Below are 24,486 nucleotides of genomic sequence, written 5' to 3'. Positions count from 1 at the left end.
TCACAGTTACGATCTGAATTAGAAACTGATAGGGGAACAATGGAAACTCAGTTAGGCTCACGAACAGGGACATGTTTTAAATACATGAAAGACGAATCAAATAAAGAAATTAGAGAAGAAGTACAACCGATTTTGAAGGCTCACAATAATAGTTTAATTTCAACAGAAATCAGACAAGAGGAACAGGACAGAGAACGGGAAGAAAAAGATCGCGTGATAGTACAGAAATTTTCAGAGTTAAATTTACAACGTGCACAAGACAAGGAAGAAATAATTGAAAGAATTGAGGAATCCGTACCAAATGACAGAATAAATAACTTAACGCAACAGTGTGAACACTTAACTACTAAAAGTGACAACACCGACACCCGAGTCGCGACATTTACAGAAGACGTAAATAAAGTGAAAGAACAATTAAGTGACTCATCGGAAAGAGTTGAGGAGATCTCAGATAAATTGACAAGTGTTAGTTTAGCAAAAGGGTTTGAAGAAAATAATTTGTTTCATTTACGGGATGCAACAAGAGAGCGCCAGGCGCGCGAACTTTACAATAATCGACATTCGGACTGGGACAGACGCGGTAGGTCTTTGTCGACACGAGGCGAAAACTTTGACTATAAACACCTTTTGACTGTCCGGACATTTAAGATCTTCCGTAACTCTAAGAATGACATACATCCATGTGCATGGTTAGATCAATTTATGTACGCACTTCCGCCAGATGTGCCACAAAGTCACAAACTAGAAATTATGTGCAGTTATTAATGTCCTCAGGGGATTCACTACTCTAAGTGAATATGTGCCGTAGCGAGCATAGGGCCCCGAGCTGTAGTGGTACTATTTCTCTTTTAGTTTTCTGTACCGCTGCCTACTCTTTTACTATTCTTTGCATCTGTCAGAACAACTCTTCGACTATCAGTCTATCTAGAGAGTAAGTAAACATTAACCGGATTTGACTAATTGTACCTAAAAGTGATTTCGTAAATTACCGTTTGGACTTACTATATTTTCTGCAGCATTCATTCTTAGCTTAAATGAAATTTTACCTGTTTATCTTCGTGACAATATTACTTCATATGTTGACGACATTCTTATTGCTGAACGTTCTTGGAGTGAGCACAACAAAATTTTGGATTCATTGTTACGTATCTTTGCAAGAGTTGGCATTACAGTGAACTTCGAAAAATCTGAATTTGGTCGTTCTCAGGTGAAATTTCTCGGTATTCTTCCTGATCCAAAAAAAAATTTGACGGTATTCGTAATTATGCTGTTCCTACCACAAAACGTGAGGTTCGTAGTTTCCAAAATTTTTGTGGAATGATATACTTTTAAAAAAATTTTTTTTGTAGAATGACATACTTGTGAGAAACTAACAGCTAGATGTAAACATGCGGAGAGTACAAGGATACCGCGCTGTGTTTTGGCGGCGGCACATACTCAAAGCAACAGTCAAGTCTGCGCGCCGCACAAGGCAGTCGTTGACCGCGAACAATAGCTTCCGACGTCACGCGCCCACAGCTGATCGAGCGCTCAGTGCGAATGCACTGACAGCCGTAAACAAACACACAGTCTAATTTCTCCGACTAAATTCTGTATAAAGCTATAAGGACTTGTTGAATTGTGTTATTAACATTCAGTATTTTGCAGGATACGGTTGTATAAAGTATTTAAGACCTTCAGGTAAATTCTGTGCGTGTCCGACGTTAAGACGACTTGCTATCGAGAAAATTTCAGAACGAATGTAATTTCCAAGAAGAAACTAATTAACTAAAAAAAGGTAACTATTAATTGAGTTCATTTTTCAGGTAACATATTTCCACTTAGGTACGTACTTTAGACGTAATTTGCTGCTCGCGATTTCGTGATTCATACTTTGTGCTAATTTCATGTTCTATGAATTTACGTGTGAAGCGACGCGCTTGCGCACAATTGCTGATTTTTGTCAATGTTTATTAATGAACAGGATTGTTATTTGTATATATTATGCATCGCTTGGCTGCTATGCTTTTTCACTGATGTCATATTTTTTTTTTTTTTAATTATGTGCCTGCTGTGCTTATTTATTTAAATTGTAATGGTAACCTGATTTATTGTGCTGATGTGTTTAGGTATGTAAGTTATACTTTGTGATTTATCTGCTTGCGCCTCCATGTTTACTTGCTAAGATGACATATGAACATTTATTTGCTTATGCTGATATGATGCTAATGACTTGTTTATTACGTAAGATATATGTTTACTGCTATGCGTATGGATTACATATTTACACATTTCTGTTTAGTTGCCATAACTGCTCTTTAATTTGGTGTAAAGAAATGCTGATATACTGTGTATAAACATAGAGTTTAGGTCACACTATTGGATTAATTATAGATTGTTTGCTTGGCAGAGCCTCGCTGTAAGAATTGTGCTGCATCCACTTGTTGACATTCTGTTCTCTACTGGTATATTTACTCGCTATTGCATGTTTTGCTTACGCTCAGTGCCTTATATTTTTAAGATAAGAAAATTAACTGCTATAATTCGACGAACGACATTAGTACAAGAAAGTCATAGAAGTCACATGAGCTGAGGTTTTATGGAAGCTGTATAAATTTATGCTCATAGGAAGGAAGCTAACGACATGACATACCAAAACTAGGTTTAGACCATTGACAGTTATTACACTGTATTTTTCGTGAGCAATTGAAATAGGAAGTGACACTTGATACAAGAAATACTCCAAATGTTTGCTTCTGTTTGCCATAATTCTTGAAGTGGTGTACACACTGTGAAATATTATGATCATTCACACTCCGTAATTGTACTTAATTACTGAGAGTTATTCGAACTAAGTCTGTTAGAGGTCAGGTATGCATTTCTTTTATTTAATGATGGACAAGGAACCAAGATGTATCTTATAATTTATAATGAGTAGAAAATTTGGGTCAGATGGATTACACAGAGGTTGTGTGTGGACACTGTGTCTTCGGATTGTATGGGATGCTGAATTGAAGTTGCATTAGGATTTTATCTGTACTTGTTCGAGGAGACTGACTAGAGGAAAAAGTTGTTATGGAAGTGAAATGATATTGGTGCTGAGGTTTATATTTATCGACGAATTATTGAGGTATAGAGATTATATGAAGTTGATGATTATTGGAGTTTTTGTGGACAAGAGGTAAGGTAAATGATATTGATGATAAGACGTATTGAAGAGGTATTATTAAGGTATTATTGAGATTATGTGATGCTGATGATTATTGGAGTTTTGGTGTATAAGAGGTAAAGTAAGTGAGGAGCATATTTTTTTTTGTTGGTCTTATGGAACAAGGAGGATGAAGTTGATGATTATTGGAGTTTTGGTGTATAAGAGGTAAAGTAAGTGAGGAGCATATTTTTTTTTTGTTGGTCTTATGGAACAAGGAGGATGAAGATAGCAGACTAGAACACTAAAATAGAAGGAAGATTGTCCATACACACTTTGTTAAATCACTAAGCAGTATATACTTTTTTTTTTGAAGAGAGGAAGTAATTGCATATCTTGGCTCACTGACAGTTGTTCAACAACAGTACATTTTGATCTGGCTTGGCAAACATTGGTCTTGACATGATGAATATGACGTTGACTAACTATTATTGACTATTATACATTGCTGCCAGTACTACTTGATACACATGATGAACATCAGATTTTGACAGAATTACATTTACACAATTAACACTATTCAGTTACACAGTAGTACTTAATGTGGATGAGAGATGAGTGATTGTGTTCTGTGTGTTTTCCTTTACTAATCATACCCACCTATCTCCTAGATATTATTTTAATTGTTTGTTGGTAGTGGCTTGCACTGACACCCATGAATATTATAGGTTTACTGGTATTTGTGTATTGTAATAGTTAATAGGACAATTATCTGATATCATTTGTGTGTTTGTTATGATTTGTATGTTACTGTAAAAGCACTGTATGTGTATTCAAACTATTGTTCATGCCTGGACTGTCTGATTAGTGAAGATAAATATTCTGAACTGTTACCTGCACTTTTCAACATGATGTGTGACATTTGGTCGTGTTTAATTTCTGCTGATGAACTGTGTGATCAGTGATTGTAAAAAAATTATGGACTGTTACTTATACCTTTTCTACATGATTGGTGCCACTAGGACATGTTCAATTTCTGCTCATAAACTCTGATGAACAGTGTGATCAGTGCTAGTGAATTTTATAGAACTGCTTCTGCTGAGAGATGTGACTTTTTGCTGTCTGCACCTACTCAATATTGCTAGGTGCCATTGATGGACTGCTTCTACTGAAAAGATGTCCCCTGTTGCTGTGTGCACCTGATCAACATTGCTGGGTGCAACTGATGAACTGTTTTTACTGAAATGAAGTCACTTGTTGCTGTCTGCACCTGCTCAACATTGCTGGGTGCAACTGATGAACTGTTTTTACTGAAATGAAGTCACTTGTTGCTGTTTGCACCTACTCAACATTGCTGGGTGCAACTGATGAACTGTTTTTACTGAAATGAAGTCACTGGTTGCTGTCGGCACCAACTCAACATTGCTGGGTGCCATTGATGGACTGCTTCTACTGAAATAATGTCACTTGTTGCTGTCTGCACCTGCTCAACGTTGCTGGGTGCAACTGATGGACTGCTTCTACTGAAATAATGTCACTTGTTGCTGTCTGCACCTGCTCAACATTGCTGGGTGCAATTGATGGACTGTTTTTGCTGAAATGGTGTCACTTGTTGGTGTTTGCACCTACTCAACATTGCTGGGTGCAACTGATGAACTGTTTTTACTGAAATGAAGTCACTGGTTGCTGTCGGCACCAACTCAACATTGCTGGGTGCCATTGATGTACTGCTTCTACTGAAATAATGTCACTTGTTGCTGTCTGCACCTGCTCAACGTTGCTGGGCGCAACTGATGGACTGTTTTTACTGAAATTGTGTCACTTGTTGGTGTCTGCACCTGCTCTCAACATTGCTGGGTGCAACTGATGGACTGCTCCTACTGAAATGATGTCACTTGTTGCTGTCTGCACCAACTCAACATTGCTGGGTGCCACTGATGAACTGCTTCTACTGAACTAATGTGACTTGTTGCTGGGTGTACCTGCTAAACTTTACTGGGTGCAACTGATGAACTGCTTCTACTGAAAAGATGTCACCTGTTAGTGTCTTTTTTTTTTTTGTTTGTATAAACTAATCATTGAAAGCATTTTATGTGAACATTTGTATAAACTGATTTTTTGTATATTGTGTAAACTATAATGTAAAGCTACATGCATGAAAAGAAGTTGTATTGCTTACTGTATTTCATATATTAGGTTAGTGAAAGGTCAGTGCAAAGCCAAAATTTTTAACTAATTATGTGATGTTTAGGTATTAATATTATCTTTTGTTTTTGTCTGTATTTTTGCTGGGTGCCACTGATGAACTGCTTCTACTGAACTAATGTGACTTGTTGCTGGGTGTACCTGCTAAACTTTACTGGGTGCAACTGATGAACTGCTTCTACTGAAAAGATGTCACCTGTTAGTGTCTTTTTTTTTTTTTTGTTTGTATAAACTAATCATTGAAAGCATTTTATGTGAACCACCAATGCTGGCAAAAATACCATCAAATTCTGGCCTGTGGAGGAGGGGCATATGAAAGGTGGCTGCACTGTACCACTGCGCCAGAGATTGCGCCAAAGAGTACTATTAAGCCGCCTCCACAGTGCTTGTTAGGAGATCGGAGAGGACAGTGTGTGTTTAGAGTTCATGGCAGTCTGTGCTTGTGAAGAGATCGTAGAAGTGAGTGCTAGTAGAGAGTTCGTGGCAGACAGTGCGTGTTGAGAGATCGTAGAAGTGAGTGCTAGTAGAGAGTTCGTGGCAGACAGTGCTTGTTGAGAGTTCATAGCAGTCAGTGCTTGTTGAGAGTTCGTGGAAGTCAGTGCTAGTAGAGAGCTCGTAGAGGACAGTGCGTGTTAAGAGTCGTGCCGAGATGTGCTAGTGGGCACTGCTTGTCGTGAAGTCGGAGCGAGATGTTGTAGTAAAGAGTGTTGTTCCATGTCTTATGCAGTTATTTGATGGGAGAGATAGCAGATGTTATTGTAATGAGTGCATTTCGTCAATATATATGAAGGTAAAACTTACAATGTTCTTTTATTGGTTGTGTATCTGAAATAATGTGTCACTACAGGTTCAGTCAACAAAGCATCTGGCTTGTGTTCTTGGATTAGAGTGTAATTGTGATTTTCTTGGGTAATTATAGTTTTTCTAAATTTCTTTTGTCACGTCAGTATAGTTGGTATTTAAAAATTCTTGTCTTGTTGGAAAAGAACCGTGCCAGATGTGGGCGTTGAGTCACACTCCCACATACAGAACAGTTACTCTTGTGCTTGGATTTTGTAGGTTTTATAGTTGCTGGGGACTTAATTAATTAACTGTGTTTACGAAAATTTTCTTACATGTTCTTTGCAGTCAGATAGCGTAATAGTACTAGTCAGGGCCAGCCGATTACGAGACACTGCGTAATCGGACAGACAGCTACTAAAAATATTTTCAATAAATAATATTTAATTAAGCCCCCATGCAACATCTCATTCCATAATGAAAAAATCGGAGCCTCCCTGTTCATTGTTTCCTGAACATCAATCATTGCATATGTTACACACGCGCTCTCGGCTGGTAAAGGGACCGTGACGAGGCTCATATGCTGTTCTGATTTTGTACACAAGATCTTTCCGTTTGGTTGCTAAAAAATGAAGTCAGCATCCCTCCATGAGTGAGGTGTTAAGCTGAGAGGGAGGACAAGCTGTTAATGTTTCCATTTCAGAGTGTTACTGTAAGGCCTTCGAAAAAATAAAAACAACAGCAAAGTGCGGAAGTGTGTCGTGAAATGAGAGAGGTGTTTTATTATTAATTATTCGTCTTAGATTTTTTTTACCAAACCTGTTGTCCGTGTTACCTAAGAACTTGTTCACTGTATAGACAGAATTCTTTTACAGGTATTATTTAACATCCTTTTTAAATATCTTTGTTTGGGAACATCATTACCATTTTAGGCAATTTATTATACAATCTTATTCCTTGGTAGAAGATACTTTTTTGAATTTCGAATGAAACGACAAGTTTACTATTACAAGTCATTGTTTATTTATTTACACAACGCGTTTAAAGCTTTAAACCTCCATCAATTTTTGTGTACTAATATAACATGTGTATTGTGTTACGATTTTGAGTTAAGCCGTGGTCCTGTCTAGTAGAGAAAGAAAACGCTCTTTCTGTACATGGCACTATGGGGGTCTTTGACTGAAAATTGAACATGACTGCATACGTGAAAATGAAGCAAGAAAAATAGAATACCTAAAGTGGTCACAGGTTCCTTTCTCTGTCGTAATACGTCACTTACAACATGTCACAATTTTTTACCAGAGATGGTATCTAGAGACTGCTAGGTGCAAAGAACATATAGCAAAACATAACCACTACTTCAAATTACAAAGAAGATACACCAAAAGAAAACCATTATTTCGGAATAAGTTCAAAAATAATGTAGAGATCTTTTGATGAATAGATGAACAGATTTGATCGAGTAAATATATCACGTGGTAGACATAATTATTACACATAATGTTTTCAACATATTACCTAATTACACAAATGAGTACAAAGTTTCAACTATATATATTTAACAGGTAAAGGACTTGCGTACAACTTGAAATATTTACTCTAACGTATCAGTTGTATGTCCTTTGCACCTAGCAATTTCTAGATACAATCTTTGTCTTCAAAATGTGACATATTATAACGATGATTACGACAGAGAAAGGAAACTGTGACCACTGGAAGTATTATATATTAATTGTTTCATTTTCAACTTTTACATTTAAGTTCTGGTTGTAGCCATAGATCTTCATAGAGCCAAATTCTCAAATAGTGGTTTCTTTCTCTGCTGTACAGTCCCGCAGGTCACCCCAAAGCCTTAACACAACACATGTGTTTTATCAATACACACAAATTCTATGTGATGATGAAGGTTCTAACCTTTGAAACGCGTCGCTGGAATAAATAAACTGTGACTGGTAACAGTAAATTTGTTGTTCCATTCAATATAAAAAACAGTCACGGTAAAGCCAACCTAAAATTTTCTCATTTAAATGTTTTCAATTTTATATTTTTTCTTTCTTGGCAAATATTACTTCAATGTAGATCTTGTTCCATGGGCACGACGGAGCTGTTTGTACAGCTTCGTTAAGTGTCAAGGTTATTTTTACGTGCGCAACTGATGGTAAATGTACTTACATGGTGCAGTTGAAACCTGCATGACTTGATCTGATCTTCACAGTGGGCCCCAATTATTATTTTTGGTTGTTATACTGATGTGTACTTTTCTGCTGTTTGAAAATTGTATTCATACTTTATGAGTTTGTTCCCCAGTAAAAGATTCCACAGCTAAGAATCGAACGTACATGTGAATGGTATGTAATTAAAGGAACTGGCTTTTACACACCGACGACAGAGCTATTTAGGGCGTAACATGCTGATGCCATTCTGTTTGCAAGTATGTTTGTGTTTTCACACCACTTCAATTGTGAATCGGCGTTTAATTTCTAGAAAATTTGTGTCTGTCAGGCAGTCTACAGAGGCATCTAATTTTCCCTGACCAAAAGAACGGAAGTGACTTATATCCCACTAATTTACTAAAATTACGCCTACACGCCACAAGCATCTGAATGTGAACAAATGGCACCCTGGAACACACCGACTTGTGTGTGCCAAGAGGCAAGATGGTACAGACAAGGCTAGGAATGGATTACCTAATAACACGGTGAACAGCGTAATAAGGAATGAGGATCTGTAGCACAGGCTGAAATTACTGACAGGCGAAAATCAGACAACGAACTGCGAACGTGTCTAAAGGAGACAGAGTGGAAGATGTCACGCGTCATGAACACGAGGCACACCAAGATGGAACGATCAGCCGCAGCGTCCTTAGGAAGCAGCCAGGAGATGTGCCTCGGAGAGAACCGGAAGGACATCCTGAGACCCTGATAGGCATCCCACTATCAGTCTTAGCGGTCATGTAAGTGCAAAGACTAACGAAGCTGCCATGGCAGCACAGTCCCTGAGCTACGCCTCAGCACGTCAGGGGTAACAATCCGGAACAAATGAAGGAAAAAACAGTTCTGCATGTAGCTTCCAGCGCAGTGTAGTGTAATGTAGTGTAGTGGTCTGTAGCCTAGTGTATTATTATACATTACAAAATCTGTGGTGCAGCAGTGGGGATATAGTACAGTAGTAGAACAACACATTCCAGGTTCTGGGCGTGTATACACTGCCTAAGAAAAAAAAGCCAAGCACCCAAAAGAAACATTTAGATGTGAGTCTAACATCAAACACCTATATACCAATGACAAGTCTATAAGTGATTATAGGTAAAATTCTCTGTGGCTGGCGGAACGGTCACCAAAGTGTTTAATGTAGTTACCAGGCCAGGTAGGGTATTAAGGAGCATGAACAGCGTCAGATGTTGAGTGACCACTCTGAAGGAGACGAAGATGCCACGTACCCGTGTGAGACAGCATTGTCAGCACCTGACAGTGTTTGAAAGGGTCCTCATTGTGGGTCTCCATTTGGCTGGTTGGTCGAATATTCAGATTTTTGGCACATCGGGATGAAACAGTGGCGATGTTGCACTGTTTGGGAACGTGAGGGCAGGCGTACTCATCATCAAGGTTCCTGTCGACAGTGTCTGCTCACCACATGGAAGGATAGCCGCCGGGCGGAGTGGCCGAGCGGTTAAAGGCGCTACAGTCTGGAACAGCACGACCGTTACGGTCGCAGGTTCGAATCCTGCCTCGGGCATGGATGTGTGTGATGTCCTTAGTTTAGTTAGGTTTAATTAGTTCTAAGTTCTAGGGGACTTATGACCACAGCAGTTGAGTCCCATAGTGCTCAGAGCCATTTGAACCATTTGAAGGATAGCCGTATTGTGCACCAAGCACATCGTCACCTCTTCACATCTGCGTCTGCTATCCGAAAATAAGCAATAGAATCCCTGCAACATCTTGTCATCCCACACCATTGGTCAGAGAGAAGCAGCAGCCAGGCTAGCGAATGAACATCCCATGCGTAGTGTGTCAGTAACATCATAAGAGAAATGGCTGCGTTTGAAGTGGTGCTGTGACGGGTAGCATGGAATGCTGTCGTCGCATTCTGTTCAGCGACGAATCTCGGTTCTGCACTACACCCTGGATGACCATCGTCAGCGAATATGGCGCCGACGAGGTGAGAGGTCCCATTCTTCCAATGTTTTGGAGAGGCGCAACGGTGTTACTTCCGGCGTCATGGTGTGAAAAGCCATCGGTATGACTTCAAGTCACGGCTCGTTGTGACCGAGGGAACCCTGAGGCCACAGTGATGTGTCACGGAAATCATGCATCCTCCTATGTTATCCCTCATTGGCAAGTATCGTGGTGCCATTTTTTCAACAGATCAATGATCGTCTACACATGTAACGTTTGTCTACGGCTGTCTGCTTGATGTCGAGGTCCTCCAGCGGCCAGTAAGATGCTTGCGTAACTCCCCAGAAGAACATGTATGGGACCAGCTCAGCTCGAACGTCAACTCTGTTCCAGCGCCAGTATTCAGGACATCAAATACCAGTTAGAACAGATGTGAGCCAGCTTGCCTGAGGAGATGAAACAGTGGCTTTATGACACCTTTTCCAACCGAATCAGTGAATGAATCCGGTCCATAGTGGGTGGAACATCGTACTGGTTAGCGGGCTCATATTGCCAAAAATTTTTCTAAATCTGACTCGATTTTTAATCACTGAAACAACATCACACACCCTCTCAAACGTGAAGTTTCATTTAGTTTCCTCCTCCCGTTCAGGCTGTTTCGCTTTTGTTGTCAGTCAGTGTACATCGGAGAGTCAGAGGGCCAAACGGTAGAAAGTAGGTAATTTCTAATCTTAGCGTGTAGTTATTCTTCTTTCTCTCTGCCGAGTGGGATGACGAAGCGGTAAGACATTGGACTCGAAATGAGGTGGAATGGTTCAAATGGCTCTAAGGACTATGGGACTTAACGTCTGAGGTCATCAGTCCCCTAGACTTAGAACTAATTAAACCTAACTAACCTAAGGACGTCACACACCCCATGCCCGAGGCAGGATTCGAACCTGCGACCGTAGCAGCAGCGAGGTTCCGGGCTGAAGCGCCCAGAACCGCTCGGCCACAGCGGCCGGCGTATTGGAGTGGATTATGACTCAAATTTCCGTCCGCTCATCGAGCGTTAGATTTACTGTGTTTAGCTTAAACCAATTAAGGCAAATGCCAATACGCTTGTTTCGAAAACCGCATGATCAATTTACTCGCTTTCTTTTCCCAAACCGAGCATACACTACGCCTCTAATGATCTAATCGTCAACGGGACATAATACTAATCATCCTTTGACCTGTTTAAGTATAGTGCAGAAAGTAACAGAGAGAAATACCTAATGAGACGAATAGGAATGACACTTTTATTCAAAGACAAAAATTACACTGAAGTCACAGCGATTTGTGATGGTCCCCTGGACATTACAAAAGATAGGACATGGTTCTTAATACGGTGTGTGATCACCACGGACAGCAGTTAATGCTCTGCAAGGTGCCTCTATGCTGGCCACAAGGTTCGTAACAAGTTAGCGTGATAGGGCGTTCCATTTCTCCAACCGAGCGGTTGACAACTTCTGGGTGGTAGCTGGTGAATATGGGTGTGAATGTGCTCGATGGGACTGAACTCGGGTGAACGCACAACCATTCGTCGAATATACTCTCGTTCCAAGAGCTCCCTACCTGAGCATTCCGATGCAGTCACTCATTATCTTCCATAAAGATGAAGTGAAGGCCGAAAGAACCTCTGAAAAGACGCGTATGGGGAAGGAATACAGTGTCGCAATAGCGCTGACCGGTGACTGTACCATGTTCAAAGAGCTGGAGGCCAGTACGCCCATGCAACATTATGCCTACCCACATCATGTAGTCTGAACCACCAAGACGATCATGTTCGACAGTGTTCCTGGGTTCATTAGGAGTTCCCACCTCTACGTATATACCCATGAACGGTGTCGAAGACGATCGTTTTGGTGGCCCATGTGTTATTGTTTGGGGAGGCATAATGTTGCATGGGCGTAAAGACTTTTGAATCTTGAAACACGGTCCATTCACGGGTCCAAGCTATTGTGACACTACACTTTCCCCATGAACGTCTTTTAGGGGTTCATTTGGCTCTGACTTCATTGTTGTGGATGACAGTGCATGACCCTATCTAACTGTACAGCTGGAGGAGCTCGTGGAAGGAGAGGATATTCGGGGAATGGACTGGCCTGCCCGATGCCCCGACTTAAGTTTCATCGATCACATGTGGGATGCATTGGAGAGACGTATTGCACGACGACCATTTGCATCAATGATTATCCAGCAGTTGTCAACCGCGCTGTACCTCCAGACATGCTCACAAAAGTTCAAAAATGGTTCAAATGGCTCTGAGCACTATAGGACTTAACATCTGTGGTCATCAGTCCCCTAGAACTTAGAACTACTTAAACCTATCTAACCTAAGGATATCACAAACATCCATGCCCGAAGCAGGATTCGAACCTGCGACCGTAGCAGTCGCGCTCACAAAAGTATAGGATGAATTTGACTATCATCTGGATGTTTGCCGTGCATCCAGTGAGAAGCATATTGGACATTTTTGAAAGGTACATGAAAACTCTGCTGCTTAACGTAGTTGTAAAATTCAACCCAATCTTTTATGAGCATGTCTAGAACAGATATACCCTTGTAAAATAGGATGGATCCTTCAAAAAAAAACACGAGTTGCTGTTTCCTTTTCCTTCGCAACATTTCGAGAACCGACCAAGCCGTCTTCTTCAGGTGCTGCCATATTTGGTGTTATGTGTACTCGCTGCCTGGTCTCCAACCATTTTTTTCCTCTGTGCGTTAGCTAAAATTCATGAACAGGTATTCAGAAAATCGCTGTGTAGTTACAGTGTATTTCGGAAATGACGCCCACGGGCGGCTATACAAGTCCAAACCCGCTTGATTGTACTGGAAAACAAATTCTGCGCATGTGATTGTGATACGCTTCTCATGTACTCAGTTATTTCAGCTTTTAAGTCGCAAAGCATGCGTGGGCGATTACGATACACAACAGATTTCACTACTTCCCAAAGAAAATGGTCTGGTGGTGTAAGGTCCGGCGAGTGAGGGGGCAATAGCTTTTTTGAGATAATACAGTACCCAAAAAACTCCTCCAGAAGGCGCATAGTGCTGTTAAGTTGTGTGCCCAGTAGCGTCATTTTGTTGAAACCGTGAGTATTTGATTCGTCTTCCTTTAGCAGACCACTGAAATCGTGGATCAGTAAACAATAACGTTCACTGTCCACGATTTCTTCAAAAAATAAAGGTCCAATAATGCACCGCACCATATGGATACAGCCACCCATACTCAAGTTTTCTGATCATGTAATGGCGTTTCAAGCACAGCTCGAGGATTCTCCGTTGACCACAATCGATTGTCTTGTGCAATGGTGTTTCAAGCACAGCTCGAGGATCCTACGTTGACGATTATCAGTTATCTTGTGTGTTAACATGACCAGACAGGTGGCCCCGCTTGTACAGAAGATGAGATTAAGAATATTAGAGGCACTCCTTTCAATTAAAAAATGTAAACCATTAGCAGGAAAGTCTTCGCTTTTCGTGGTCCGCATCTTTCAATTATTGCACTGCTATCAGCGTATACTGGAACAATTTCTGTTTTTCCCTAATCGCTTTATGCGCGGTTGCAAGACTGATATTTTTCTTGTGCCAACTAGCACAAAGATTACGCTGGACACTGCTGCATGGAATCATAAATATCCAACAATTTCTGTTCGTTTAGTTTAACTGGTCTTACAGTTCGTTCAGTATCTAACACTGAGCCCGTCTCTCGAATTTCCTCAGTAAATCGACGAACCACATTACTGAGGTACAGCTGTTTCTGGGAATTTTTCAGCAAATGCCTCCCCCACGAAACAGATGTTAAATATGAAAAATACGCTCATCAGCTGAAAGCACCCTACTTTTAAAACAAACTGAACATGTGAACACGATGCCTCACATTCCATAGCTTTCATCAACTGAACCAAACAGTTAACTGCCACGCAACAGTAGAACGAATTACAAAACAGTCGCTTATCTAAAAAAAAAAAAAAAAAAAAAAAACAATTCTACCAACTTTGTTTCGAAATTCCGTTACAATCTGTATCCGTAGTCGTAGTTCAGTACATAGCGAATTTTTGAATGCACTGTAGAAGATATATTGTGAAATCAGATCTTTTTGAAGCATCCTGTTTTTCATTAACTGTTCTACATTTTCATATGAGGTTTTCTTGAATTATATTAAGCAAAAGTTACAGTTTTTTCTTTCATGTTAATGCTGGTAACTCTTGAAAGTGTTAACAGTGCAAAACAAATGACACAATGAAAGATTTATCCGTACAGTATTCTCACTTACTCGAAAATTCAGCATTGACAGAGTAAGTTGAGGGATACTGACCACGCCAGGACCCTGATGCCTGTTGAGAGGTAGCGCTTGAACGCCTTAAAGGGCGTGTCGGAGTTCCCAGTGAAGATGAGCGGCTCCAGCGACGACGGGAAGGAGAAGAGGATGATGAGCGACAACATCTCGGAGTAGGCCAGGCCGAACAGGTGCTCCGTGGCGAAGCGCTGCCCAAGCCGGAACTTCTCTTCGTCCAGCCACGGGGGCGGCTCCGTTGGAGGCGGACCCTGAGAATGCAAAGCAAACAGTCAGTCCCTGTGTGGGCATGTAACTGCCATAGGGGTTGCAAGAAGTTGGAAAGTCAAGCCCAACCCAAGTTCCACCTATCTCTAGACACCAAGAGATAGTATCGAGGAACAACACGACTACAATGACGGTAAAAAAATGGCTCTGAGCACTATGGGACTTGACAGCTGCGGTCATCAGTCCCCTAGAACTTAGAACTACTTAAACCTAACTAACCTAAGGACATCACACACATCTATGCCCGAGGCAGGATTCGAACCTGCGACCGTAGCAGTCGCGCGGTTCCGGACTAAGCGCCTAGAACCGCGAGACCACCGCGGCCGGCACAATGACGGTAAAGAAATCGCAGCACCAAGAAGGAGTTGTGAGACATAAAAGAAAGTATGAAAAGTGCATCTGAAAGGGGACAGGTATTCGAATTTCACACTAGAGTGGCGCTAGTAGACCACTATGAGGATGCGGATCAGGTTTGCTTTAGATACACTCTGTAACGGTCGTATCAGTTACCTTTGATTGGACTTGGTGAGCTGATGTTAGTCAAGATGCCTTTAACGCGACAAAGATACCATTATTAACGTGTAACTGAGCTTGAATGAGGTCGTTTAATAGGGCTAGGAGAAGGTGGATGTTCCTTCTGCGATAGTACAAAAAAACTTGGCAGGAATGTAGCCACTGTACATGTTTCCTAGCACTGGTGGTCACGACGATGTACGGTCGCACGAAGACCAGACTCCGGGTGGCTACGGGCACTGCCGAGAAGGAAGTCCATTGTTAGTTGTGGTCTTCAGTCCTGAGACTGGTTTGATGCAGCTCTCCATGCTACTCTATCTTGTGCAAGCTTCTTCATCTCCCAGTACTTACTGCAACCTACATCTTTCTGAATCTGCTTAGTGTATTCATCTCTTGGTCTCCCTCTACGATTTTTATCCTCCACGCTGTCCTCCAATGCTAAATTTGTGATCCCTTGATGCCTCAGAACATGTCCTAACAACCGGTCCCTTCTTTTTGTCAAATTATGCCACAAACTCCTCTTCTCCCCAATTCTATTCAACACCTCATTAGTTATGTGGGCTACCCATCTAATCTTCAGCATTCTTCTGTAGCACCACATTTCGAAAGCTTCTATTCTCTTCTTGTCCAAATTATTTATCGTCCATGTTTCACTTCCATACATGGCTATGCTCCATACAAATACTTTCAGAAGCGACTTCCTGACACTTAAATCTATACTCGATGTTAACAAATTTCTCTTCTTCAGAAACGCTTTCCTTGTCATTGCCAGTCTGCATTTTATGTCCTCCCTACTTCAACCATAATTAGTTATTTTACTCCACAAATAGAAAAATTCGTCTATTACTTTAAGTGTCTCATTTCCTAATCTAATAACCTGACCATCACCCAACTTAATTGGACTACATTATCCTCGTTTTGCTTTTGTTGATGTTCATCTTATATCCTCCTTTCAAGACACTGTCCATTCCGTTCAACTGCTCTTCCAAGTCTTTTGCTGTCTCTGACAGAATTACAATGTCATCGGTGAACCTCAAAGTTTTTATTTCTTCTCCATGGATTTTAATACCTACTCCAAATTTTTCTTTTGTTTCCTTTACTGCTTACTCAATATACAGATTGAATAACATACGGGAGAAGCTACAACCCTGTCTCACTCCCTTCCCAACAGCTGCTTCCCTTTCATGTCCCTCGACTCTTATAACTGCCATCTGGTTTCTGTACAAATAGCCTTTCGCTCCCTGTATTTTACCCCTGCCACCTTTAGAATTTGAAAGAGAGCATTCCAGTCAACATTGTCAAAAGCTTTCTCTAAGTCTACAAATGCTAGAAAAGTAGGTTTGCCTTTCCTTAATCTATCTTCTGAGATAAGTCGTAAGGTCAGTATTGCCTCATGTGTTCCAACATTTCTACGGAATCCAAACTGATATTCCCCAAGGTCGGCTTCTACCAGTTTTTCCATTCGTCTGTAAAGAATTCGCGTTGGTATTTTGCAGCTGTGACTTATTAAACTGATGGTTCGGTAATTTTCACATCTGTCAACACCTGCTTTCTTTGGGATTGGAATTATTATATTATTCTTGAAGTCTGAGGGTACTTCGCCTGTCTCATACATCTTGCTCACCAGATGGTAGAGTTTTGTCAGGACTGGCTCTCCCAGTGCCGTCAGTAGTTCTAATGGAATGTTGTCTACTGCCGGGGCCTTGTTTCGACTCAGGTCTTTCAGTGCTCTGTCAAACTCTTCACGCAGTATCGTATCTCCCATTTCATCTTCATCTACATCCTCTTCCATTTCCATAACATTGTCCTCTAGTGCATCGCTCTTGTATAGACCCTCTATATACTCCTTCCACCTTTCTGTTTTCCCTTCTTTGCTTAGAACTGTGTTTCCATCTGAGCTCTTGATATTCAGACAAGTGGTTCTCTTTTCTTCAAAGGTCTTTTTAATTTTCCTGTAGGTAGTATCTATCTTACCCCTAGTGAGATAAGCCTCTACATCCTTACATTTGTCTTCTAGCCATCCCTGCTTAGCCGTCCATTATGTTTTGCGTATGTCTCTACGCATCATACTGCATCTGCAGTAGCAATGTGAGTAGCAGTTGGCACCACAGTAAATCATACAACTGCCAAAGCCATTTGAGACTTTCGTGGTGTAAAGCGAGAGCTCATTGGAGGGAAGGGTGGTGACACGTTGTGATTTCTAATGAAAGTTGGTTCTGCGTCGGTGCCAGTGATGACCGTGTGTTGGTAGGAGGAGGACGTAGAGGGCCTGCAGCCAGCCAGTCTTCATGCTAAACACACTGGACTTACACCTGAAGTTATGGTTTGGGGTGCGATTACGGATAACAGCAGGAGCACTCTCGTGATTATCCGGCGCGCCCGACTGCAGATTGAAACGTCAGTCTGGTGATTTGACCTGTTGAGCTGCCATTGACGAACAGCATTCCAGGGAGTGTTTTCCAACAGGATAACGCTCGCCCACATAACACTGTTCTAATCCAACATGTTCTGCAGAGTATCGATATGTTGCGTTGCCCTGTTGGATCATCAGATCTCCAGTCGGGCACATGTGGGAAGATCATCGGAGATAACTCCAGCGTCATCCACAAACGACATTAGCTGTCCCTGTATTGACTGACCAAGTGCAACAGACATTTAACTTTACACGCAATCTGACATCCTGCACCTGTAAAACACCATGTAGGCACGTTTGCGTCTTTGCATTCAACATTCTGCAACAGTGCACTGATAATGAAGGACAGCAATTGAGTGACAAATTGTTTATAAATGAAAAATTCCCACCGTATTCATACCATTCATGTCAATGCAGTTTCTTAATTCTGAGCCATCTGTTTTTTTCTTTTTTGAACTTTACATTAGGGAAGATATTTTGTGGCACGCTGTAGTACTCGTATTTCCTCGTCAGCTAGCGAGCAGTCATATAGTGTCAGTAACAGTCTTCATATTTTGTGGTCGTTTGCATTTGTGTTTTTAAAAAGTTTGATAGAGTAAATTCGTGTCTCCAGAACAACTGGGATCATTGTTATTTATGTTTTTATTTGTTTATTTTTATTTTTTTTTATCGTGGATATGGATAAATCAGTGCTGTGTAGGGACGCAGGAGGAGATGGCCGCAGTTGCGAGCAGTTGAAGATGCTGTTTCCCACGGTGAGCCATCTGCAGGATGCTATCTCGAGATGTAGTGGCGACTAAGAAACAGGCGCGCGCATGGGCACCTCAGGTCTCTGCTTTTCGCCACCTTCCAGAGTACCAAACACGAGGGAACTGCGCTCACGTCAGGGTGAAAGGTAAATTATAATCCGACGCGGAGATCATGTGGAGTAGGATTGTTGATATTTTTATAAATATCGGGACTCCGATATATCGATATTTAAAAAAAATATCATTATCTTCCTCTAATATATCGAAAAATACTATCGATATAGAGATATATCTACGGAAAGAATATCGACGTACCAGGTTATATATATATATACTACTGGCCATTAAAGTTGTTACGCCACGAAGATGACGTTCTACAGACGTGAAATTTAACCGACAGGAAGAAGATGCCGGCCGGAGTGGCCGATCGGTTCTAGGCGCTACAGTCTGGAACCGCGCGACCGCCACGGTCGCAGGTTGGATCCTGCATCAGGAGTTAAGTCCCATAGTGCTCAGAGCCATTTTTTGAAGAAGATATGCAAATAATTGCCTTTTCAGAGCATTCTCACAAGGTTGGCGCCGGTGGCGACACCTACAACGTGCTGACGTGAGGAAAGTTTCCAAACGATTTCTCATAAACAAACAGCAGTTGACCGGCGCTGCCTGGTGAAACGTTGTTGTGATGCCTCGTGTAAGGAGGAGAAATGCGTTCCGTCACGTTTCTGACTTTGATAAAGGTCGGATTGTAGCCTATCGCGATTGCGGTTTATCGTATCGCGACATTGCTGCTCGCGTTGGTCGAAATCCAATGACTGTTAGCAGAATGTGGAATTGGTGTGTTAAGGAGGGTAATACGGAACGCCGTGCTGGATCCCAACGGCCTCGTACCACTAGCAGTCGAGATGACAGGCATCTAATCCGCATGGCTGTAACGGATTATGCAGCCACGTCTCGATCCCTGAGTCAACAGATGGAGACATTTGCAAGACAACAACCATCTGTACGAACAGTTCGACGACGTTTGCAGCAGTATGGGCTATCAGCTCGGAGGCCATGTGTGCGGTTACCCTTGACGCCGCATCACAGAAAGGAGCGCATGCGATGGTGTACTCAACGACGAACCTGGGTGTACGAATGGCAAAACGTCATTTTTTCGGAAGAATCCAGGTTCTGTTTGGCGACATCGCGGTGCATCGCCATACTGGCGTATCACCCGGCGTGATGGTATGGGTGCCATTGGTTACACGTCTCGGTCACCTCTTGTTCGCATTGACGGCGCTTTGAACAGTGGACGTTAGATTTCAGATGTGTTACGACCCGTGAGGCCTCGTGTAAGGAGGGGAAATGCGTTCCGTCACTTTTCTGACTTTGATAAAAGTCGGATTGTAGCCTATAGCGATTGCGGTTTATCGTATCGCGACATTGCTGCTCGCGTTGGTCGAGATCCAATGACTGCTAGCAGAATGTGGAATTTTTTCATTCGATCCCTGAAAAACCCTACATTTCAGCAGGCTAGAGCACGCCCTCATGTTGCAGGTCCCGTACGGGCGTTTCTGGATAGAGAAAATGTTCGACTGCTACCCTGGCCAGCACATTCTCCAGATCTCTCACCGATTGAAAATGTCTGGTCAATGGTGGCCGAGCAACTGGCTCGTCACAATACGCCAGTCACTGCTCTTGATGAAATGTGGTATAGTGCTGACGCTGCATGGGCGGCTGTACCTGTAAACGCCATCCAAGCTCTGTTTGACTCAATGCCCAGGCGTATCAAGGCCGTTATTACGGTCAGACGTGGTTGTTCTGGGTACTGATTTCTCAGGATCAATGCACGCAAATTGCGTGAAAATGTAATCACATGTCAGTTCTGGTATAATATATTTGTCCAATGAATGTCAGTTTATCATCTGCATTTGTTCTTTTACAGCAATTTTAATGACCAGTAGTGTATATATATGCGCTTCACATTTAAATATACTGCCAGCTTTAGAGCTGTATATTTAAGTACTGATTTATTATTAGGTATTCTGTACTTCAACAAGCTAACGGCCTGCTTATCTCCCTCAGAGCAAGAATTGAAAGGAAAACGATGCACGTTCACGCTTGGCTATAACCACTTTCCTAACAATGGTAACTGCAGGTGAGTGACACAATAAAATGCGGACCGGTGGGACAGTCTTTCGGTTTCGTCACATATCGCTTTTCTCTGGAACACGTCATGTTGACTTTTCCGTTTTTTCGTTTCTGCAGATGCCATCGACCTAACGGCTGTAGTGTAAAAATTGCGCTTCACATTTAAATATACTGCCAGCTTTAGAGCTGTATATTTAAGTACTGATTTATTATTAGGTATTCTGTACTTCAACAAGCTAACAGCCAGCTTATCTCCCTCAGAGCAAGAATTGAAAGGAAAACGATGCACGTTCACGCTTGGCTATAACCACTTTCCTAACAATGGTAACTGCAGGTGAGTGACACAATAAAATGCGGACCGGTGGGACAGTCTTTCGGTTTCGTCACATATCGCTTTTCTCTGGAACACGTCATGTTGACTTTTCCGTTTTTTCGTTTCTGCAGATGCCATCGACCCAACGGCTGTAGTGTAAAAATTGCGTGGTGAAGTTAAACGTTTCTATTTCTGTTGGCAGCTCCGGCAAAGAGCAGTCTTCTCGTTTAGATTTTGTTCATCAGTTTCAGCAACTGTTTTTGAAGAATGCCGTTGTGAAGAATTGAGGAATCATCACGCAAGTTGCGATGATTTTTTTTTTTTTTTTTTTGCGTAACTGGTGTGCTATTTCTTCACATCGGATATCTTGTTATTCCATTCACACCACCACCCTCAATGCAGTCGGAATTATCCTTTGTGTCATCTATACGTGCTTCACTCAGTCAAAGAGGAAGACTGGACGTAATGAAACTCGAAAAGTAGTAAGACCTCTTCGCATAGCGAAAGTAAAATTATGTTCCACTACAATTTCAAAAGAACAACTTCAACTATTTATCGAAAATTGCGAAAAAATATAATATAAAATAAAAATATCGGAAACCGACAAATATATCGCCGGTATAAATATACTTTTTTGTATAAGATATCGATAGTTTTTCAACAGCCCTAATGTGGAGACTGGCAGTCTGGCCTCACTCATTAACCCTACAAGTGGCCAACTACCTGATCCTTCAATAGGGTCCAAGCAGGCTCTTGGGCAGGGGGAAGTAGGAGTTTGCTAATTAACGGAAGTTCCAATGTTAGGCGCTTTATGGCGTCCCTTTGGAAATAAGGCATAGGGCTGGAAAAAAGTCAAATGTGTGGTTGGTATGTCTACCAGGGGGCCTCGTCGGGGACCTGAATGAGCACTGCCTGCGGCTATCGAAGGTGCAGGATGAAGTAGTCTGAAAGTTGTGGCTGGTGTCGCCATCACTGGTGTCTGTCGGTTAGATTCTGAGGCCTCTCTCAGGTCCTATGAGCAGCAGCAAAAGTAGTAAAGACCGCTGGTCTCGTTCACGGGGTGTAAGCAGAGCTTGCGATTTACAGTAGGGCAGGAGAATTGATCGGCGTCCTATGGTCTGGAGCCGAGTGCAGGGCCTCATCCAGAGGCTCCACCGATTCTTTGACGGTCTTACCTGCAGATTTGTGGAACTGCCTTATGGTCTTGATAATTGGAGGACTCCTCTTGACAGCGCACGTGTGTACTACAGAGAGGAAGCGGTTCCTCGGGTATCAGAGTATATGTGAGCGCACATTTTTCTTTTTTTTTTTAGGCTAGGCGATTGTATGAGATCCTCTGATGAACACTCGCCAGTCAATACGCAGAAAGGGAAATCAAATCATGTACAGAATAAAGAAACTACGAATATCATGATTTTAACAGTAAATTTCTGAAGTTCTCGGAACAAAATTATTGAATTTGCTGTCCTGCAAGAAAGCTGTCGAGCTCAGATTATAATCTAAGCCGAAGCTCGATGAAACCCGAAGTAGAAAGCTCCTAAATATTTACCGAAGCACGTACCGTAAATGGGAAGACAGTATAGAAATTATATTACATTGTAATCGACTAAAATGTTGTGTCTATTGAGGTCTAAGTTCAATCTGACTGCGAAGTTATCTGTACATGAGTAACCGCATAGGTGAACTCAAATCAGTCATCGGAGGTTTTTACCGACCACCCCATTCTGCTGTAACAGTTGTAGCATCACTCAAAAACAGTGTACGCTCAATAGAGGGAAATTACCTCGATCATGCAGTGTTCCTTAAAGGCGACTTTAACCGATCCAGTATAGACTGGGACGTCTATGGATTCATTAGGGTAATACACACAATCTTGCGAAGTAGTTCTGGGCACTTTCTCCAAAATTGTCGTGAGCACATAATTTGCCAGCCCACACGCAATGAAAATATTTTAGACATTGTAGCTGCAAAGAGGCCTGGCCCTATGATTGTGTCAGTAAAGAGACAGAGATAAGCGACCTTGATGTCATAGCCACGATAGTAATTAACATGAATAAATCCATCACGAAGGCTAGGAGAGTTTTTAAACTGGAAAGAGCAGATAAGCCGTTATTAGCATCCTACTTAGATAATGAAAAGACAACATTTAGTTGCAACATGATGGTCGTAGAGGAATTATGAGCAAAGTTTAAACATATTTTAAAACGTGTATTGGCGGAGTATGTGCCGAATAAGTGAATCAAGGACGGAAAACAGTCACAGTGAATGAATAACAAACTCGCTTTAAAGAATGCAGAAATGTCGAAAGGCAAAACTAGAAATTCGCAACTCTGTGAAAAGATTGATGCCCGAAGTATACAATAACTTCCATCGTCTTACGTTAGTGAAAGATCTTTCCGAGAACCGTAGAAATTTTGGTTCCACGTAAAATGATTAAGTGGGTCGTTGGCTTCTATTCATTCACTCGTCGATCACTCCGTTGTGGCAGTAACAGGCAGCAAAAGTAAAGCTGAAGTTTTAAATTTAGTGTTTAAAAAATCTTACACGCTGAATGTGATTCTTATTAATTTGTAATTCAATTATCAATCTCAGCTATCAGTTGTTATACAGGATGGTATGATGGTCGTGGTCGTTGTTGTTGTTGTTGTGGTCTTAAGTCCAGAGACTGATTTGATGCAGCTCTCCATGTTACTCTATCTTGTGCAAACTCCTTCATTTCCAAGTAACTACTTATCCTACATCCTTCTGAATCTGCTTAGTGTATCCATATTTTGGTCTTCGTCTACGATTTTTACCCTCCACGCTACCCTCCAATACTAAATGCCTCAGAACGTGTCACAACTATCGATTCCTTCTCCTAGATAAGTTGTGCCAAAAATCCCCCTTCTCCCCCATTCTGTTCAGTACCTCCTCATTAGTAACGTGATGCACCCATGTAATCTTCAGCATTCTGTTGTAGCACCACATTTAGAAAACTTCTAGTGTCTTCTTGTCTTAACTACTTATCGTCCTCATTTCACATCCACACATGGCTACACTCCATATACTTTCAGAAACGATTTCCTGACATTTAAATCTATTCTCGATGTTAACAAATTACTTTTCATCAGAAACGCTTTCCTTGCCTTTGACAGTCTACATATATCCTCTCTACTTCGACTATCATCAGTTACTTTGCTCCCCAAATAGCAAAACTCCCTTACTACTTTAAGTGTCTCATTTACTAATCTAATTCCCTCAGCGTCACCCAACTTAATTCGACTACATTCCATTATCCTCGTTTTGCTTTTGTTGATGTTCATCTTATATCCTCCTTTGAAGACGCTGTCCATTACATTCAACTGCTCTTCCAGGTCATTTGCTGTCTCTGACAGAATTACAATGTCATCGGCGAACCTCAAAGTTTTTATTTCTTCTCCATGGATTTTAATTCCTACTCTGAATTTTTCTTTTGTTTCTTCTACTGCTTGTTCAATGTACAGATTGAATAACCTCGGGGATAGACTACAACCCTGTCTCACTCCCTTCCCAACCACTGCTTCCCTTTCATGCC

At 41.6% G+C, this 24,486-nt stretch overlaps 1 protein-coding gene across 1 annotated transcript in view; it reads right to left on the bottom strand.

The window, feature by feature from the left end:
• The window catches only part of LOC126412950 (uncharacterized), a 261,056-nt gene that overhangs the window by 45,128 nt on the left and 191,442 nt on the right, over window positions 1-24,486 (bottom strand). The window contains exon 3 of the mRNA XM_050082841.1: window positions 14,570-14,799. Coding sequence (XP_049938798.1) covers window positions 14,570-14,799 — 230 coding nt within the window. The remainder of the gene's footprint in view (window positions 1-14,569; window positions 14,800-24,486) is intronic.

The sequence above is a fragment of the Schistocerca serialis genome, chromosome 7, assembly GCF_023864345.2.
Source record: "Schistocerca serialis cubense isolate TAMUIC-IGC-003099 chromosome 7, iqSchSeri2.2, whole genome shotgun sequence".
Lineage (NCBI taxonomy): Eukaryota > Metazoa > Arthropoda > Insecta > Orthoptera > Acrididae > Schistocerca > Schistocerca serialis.
Note: the sequence above shows the minus strand (reverse complement) of the source record. Positions and strands in the feature narration are given on the sequence as shown.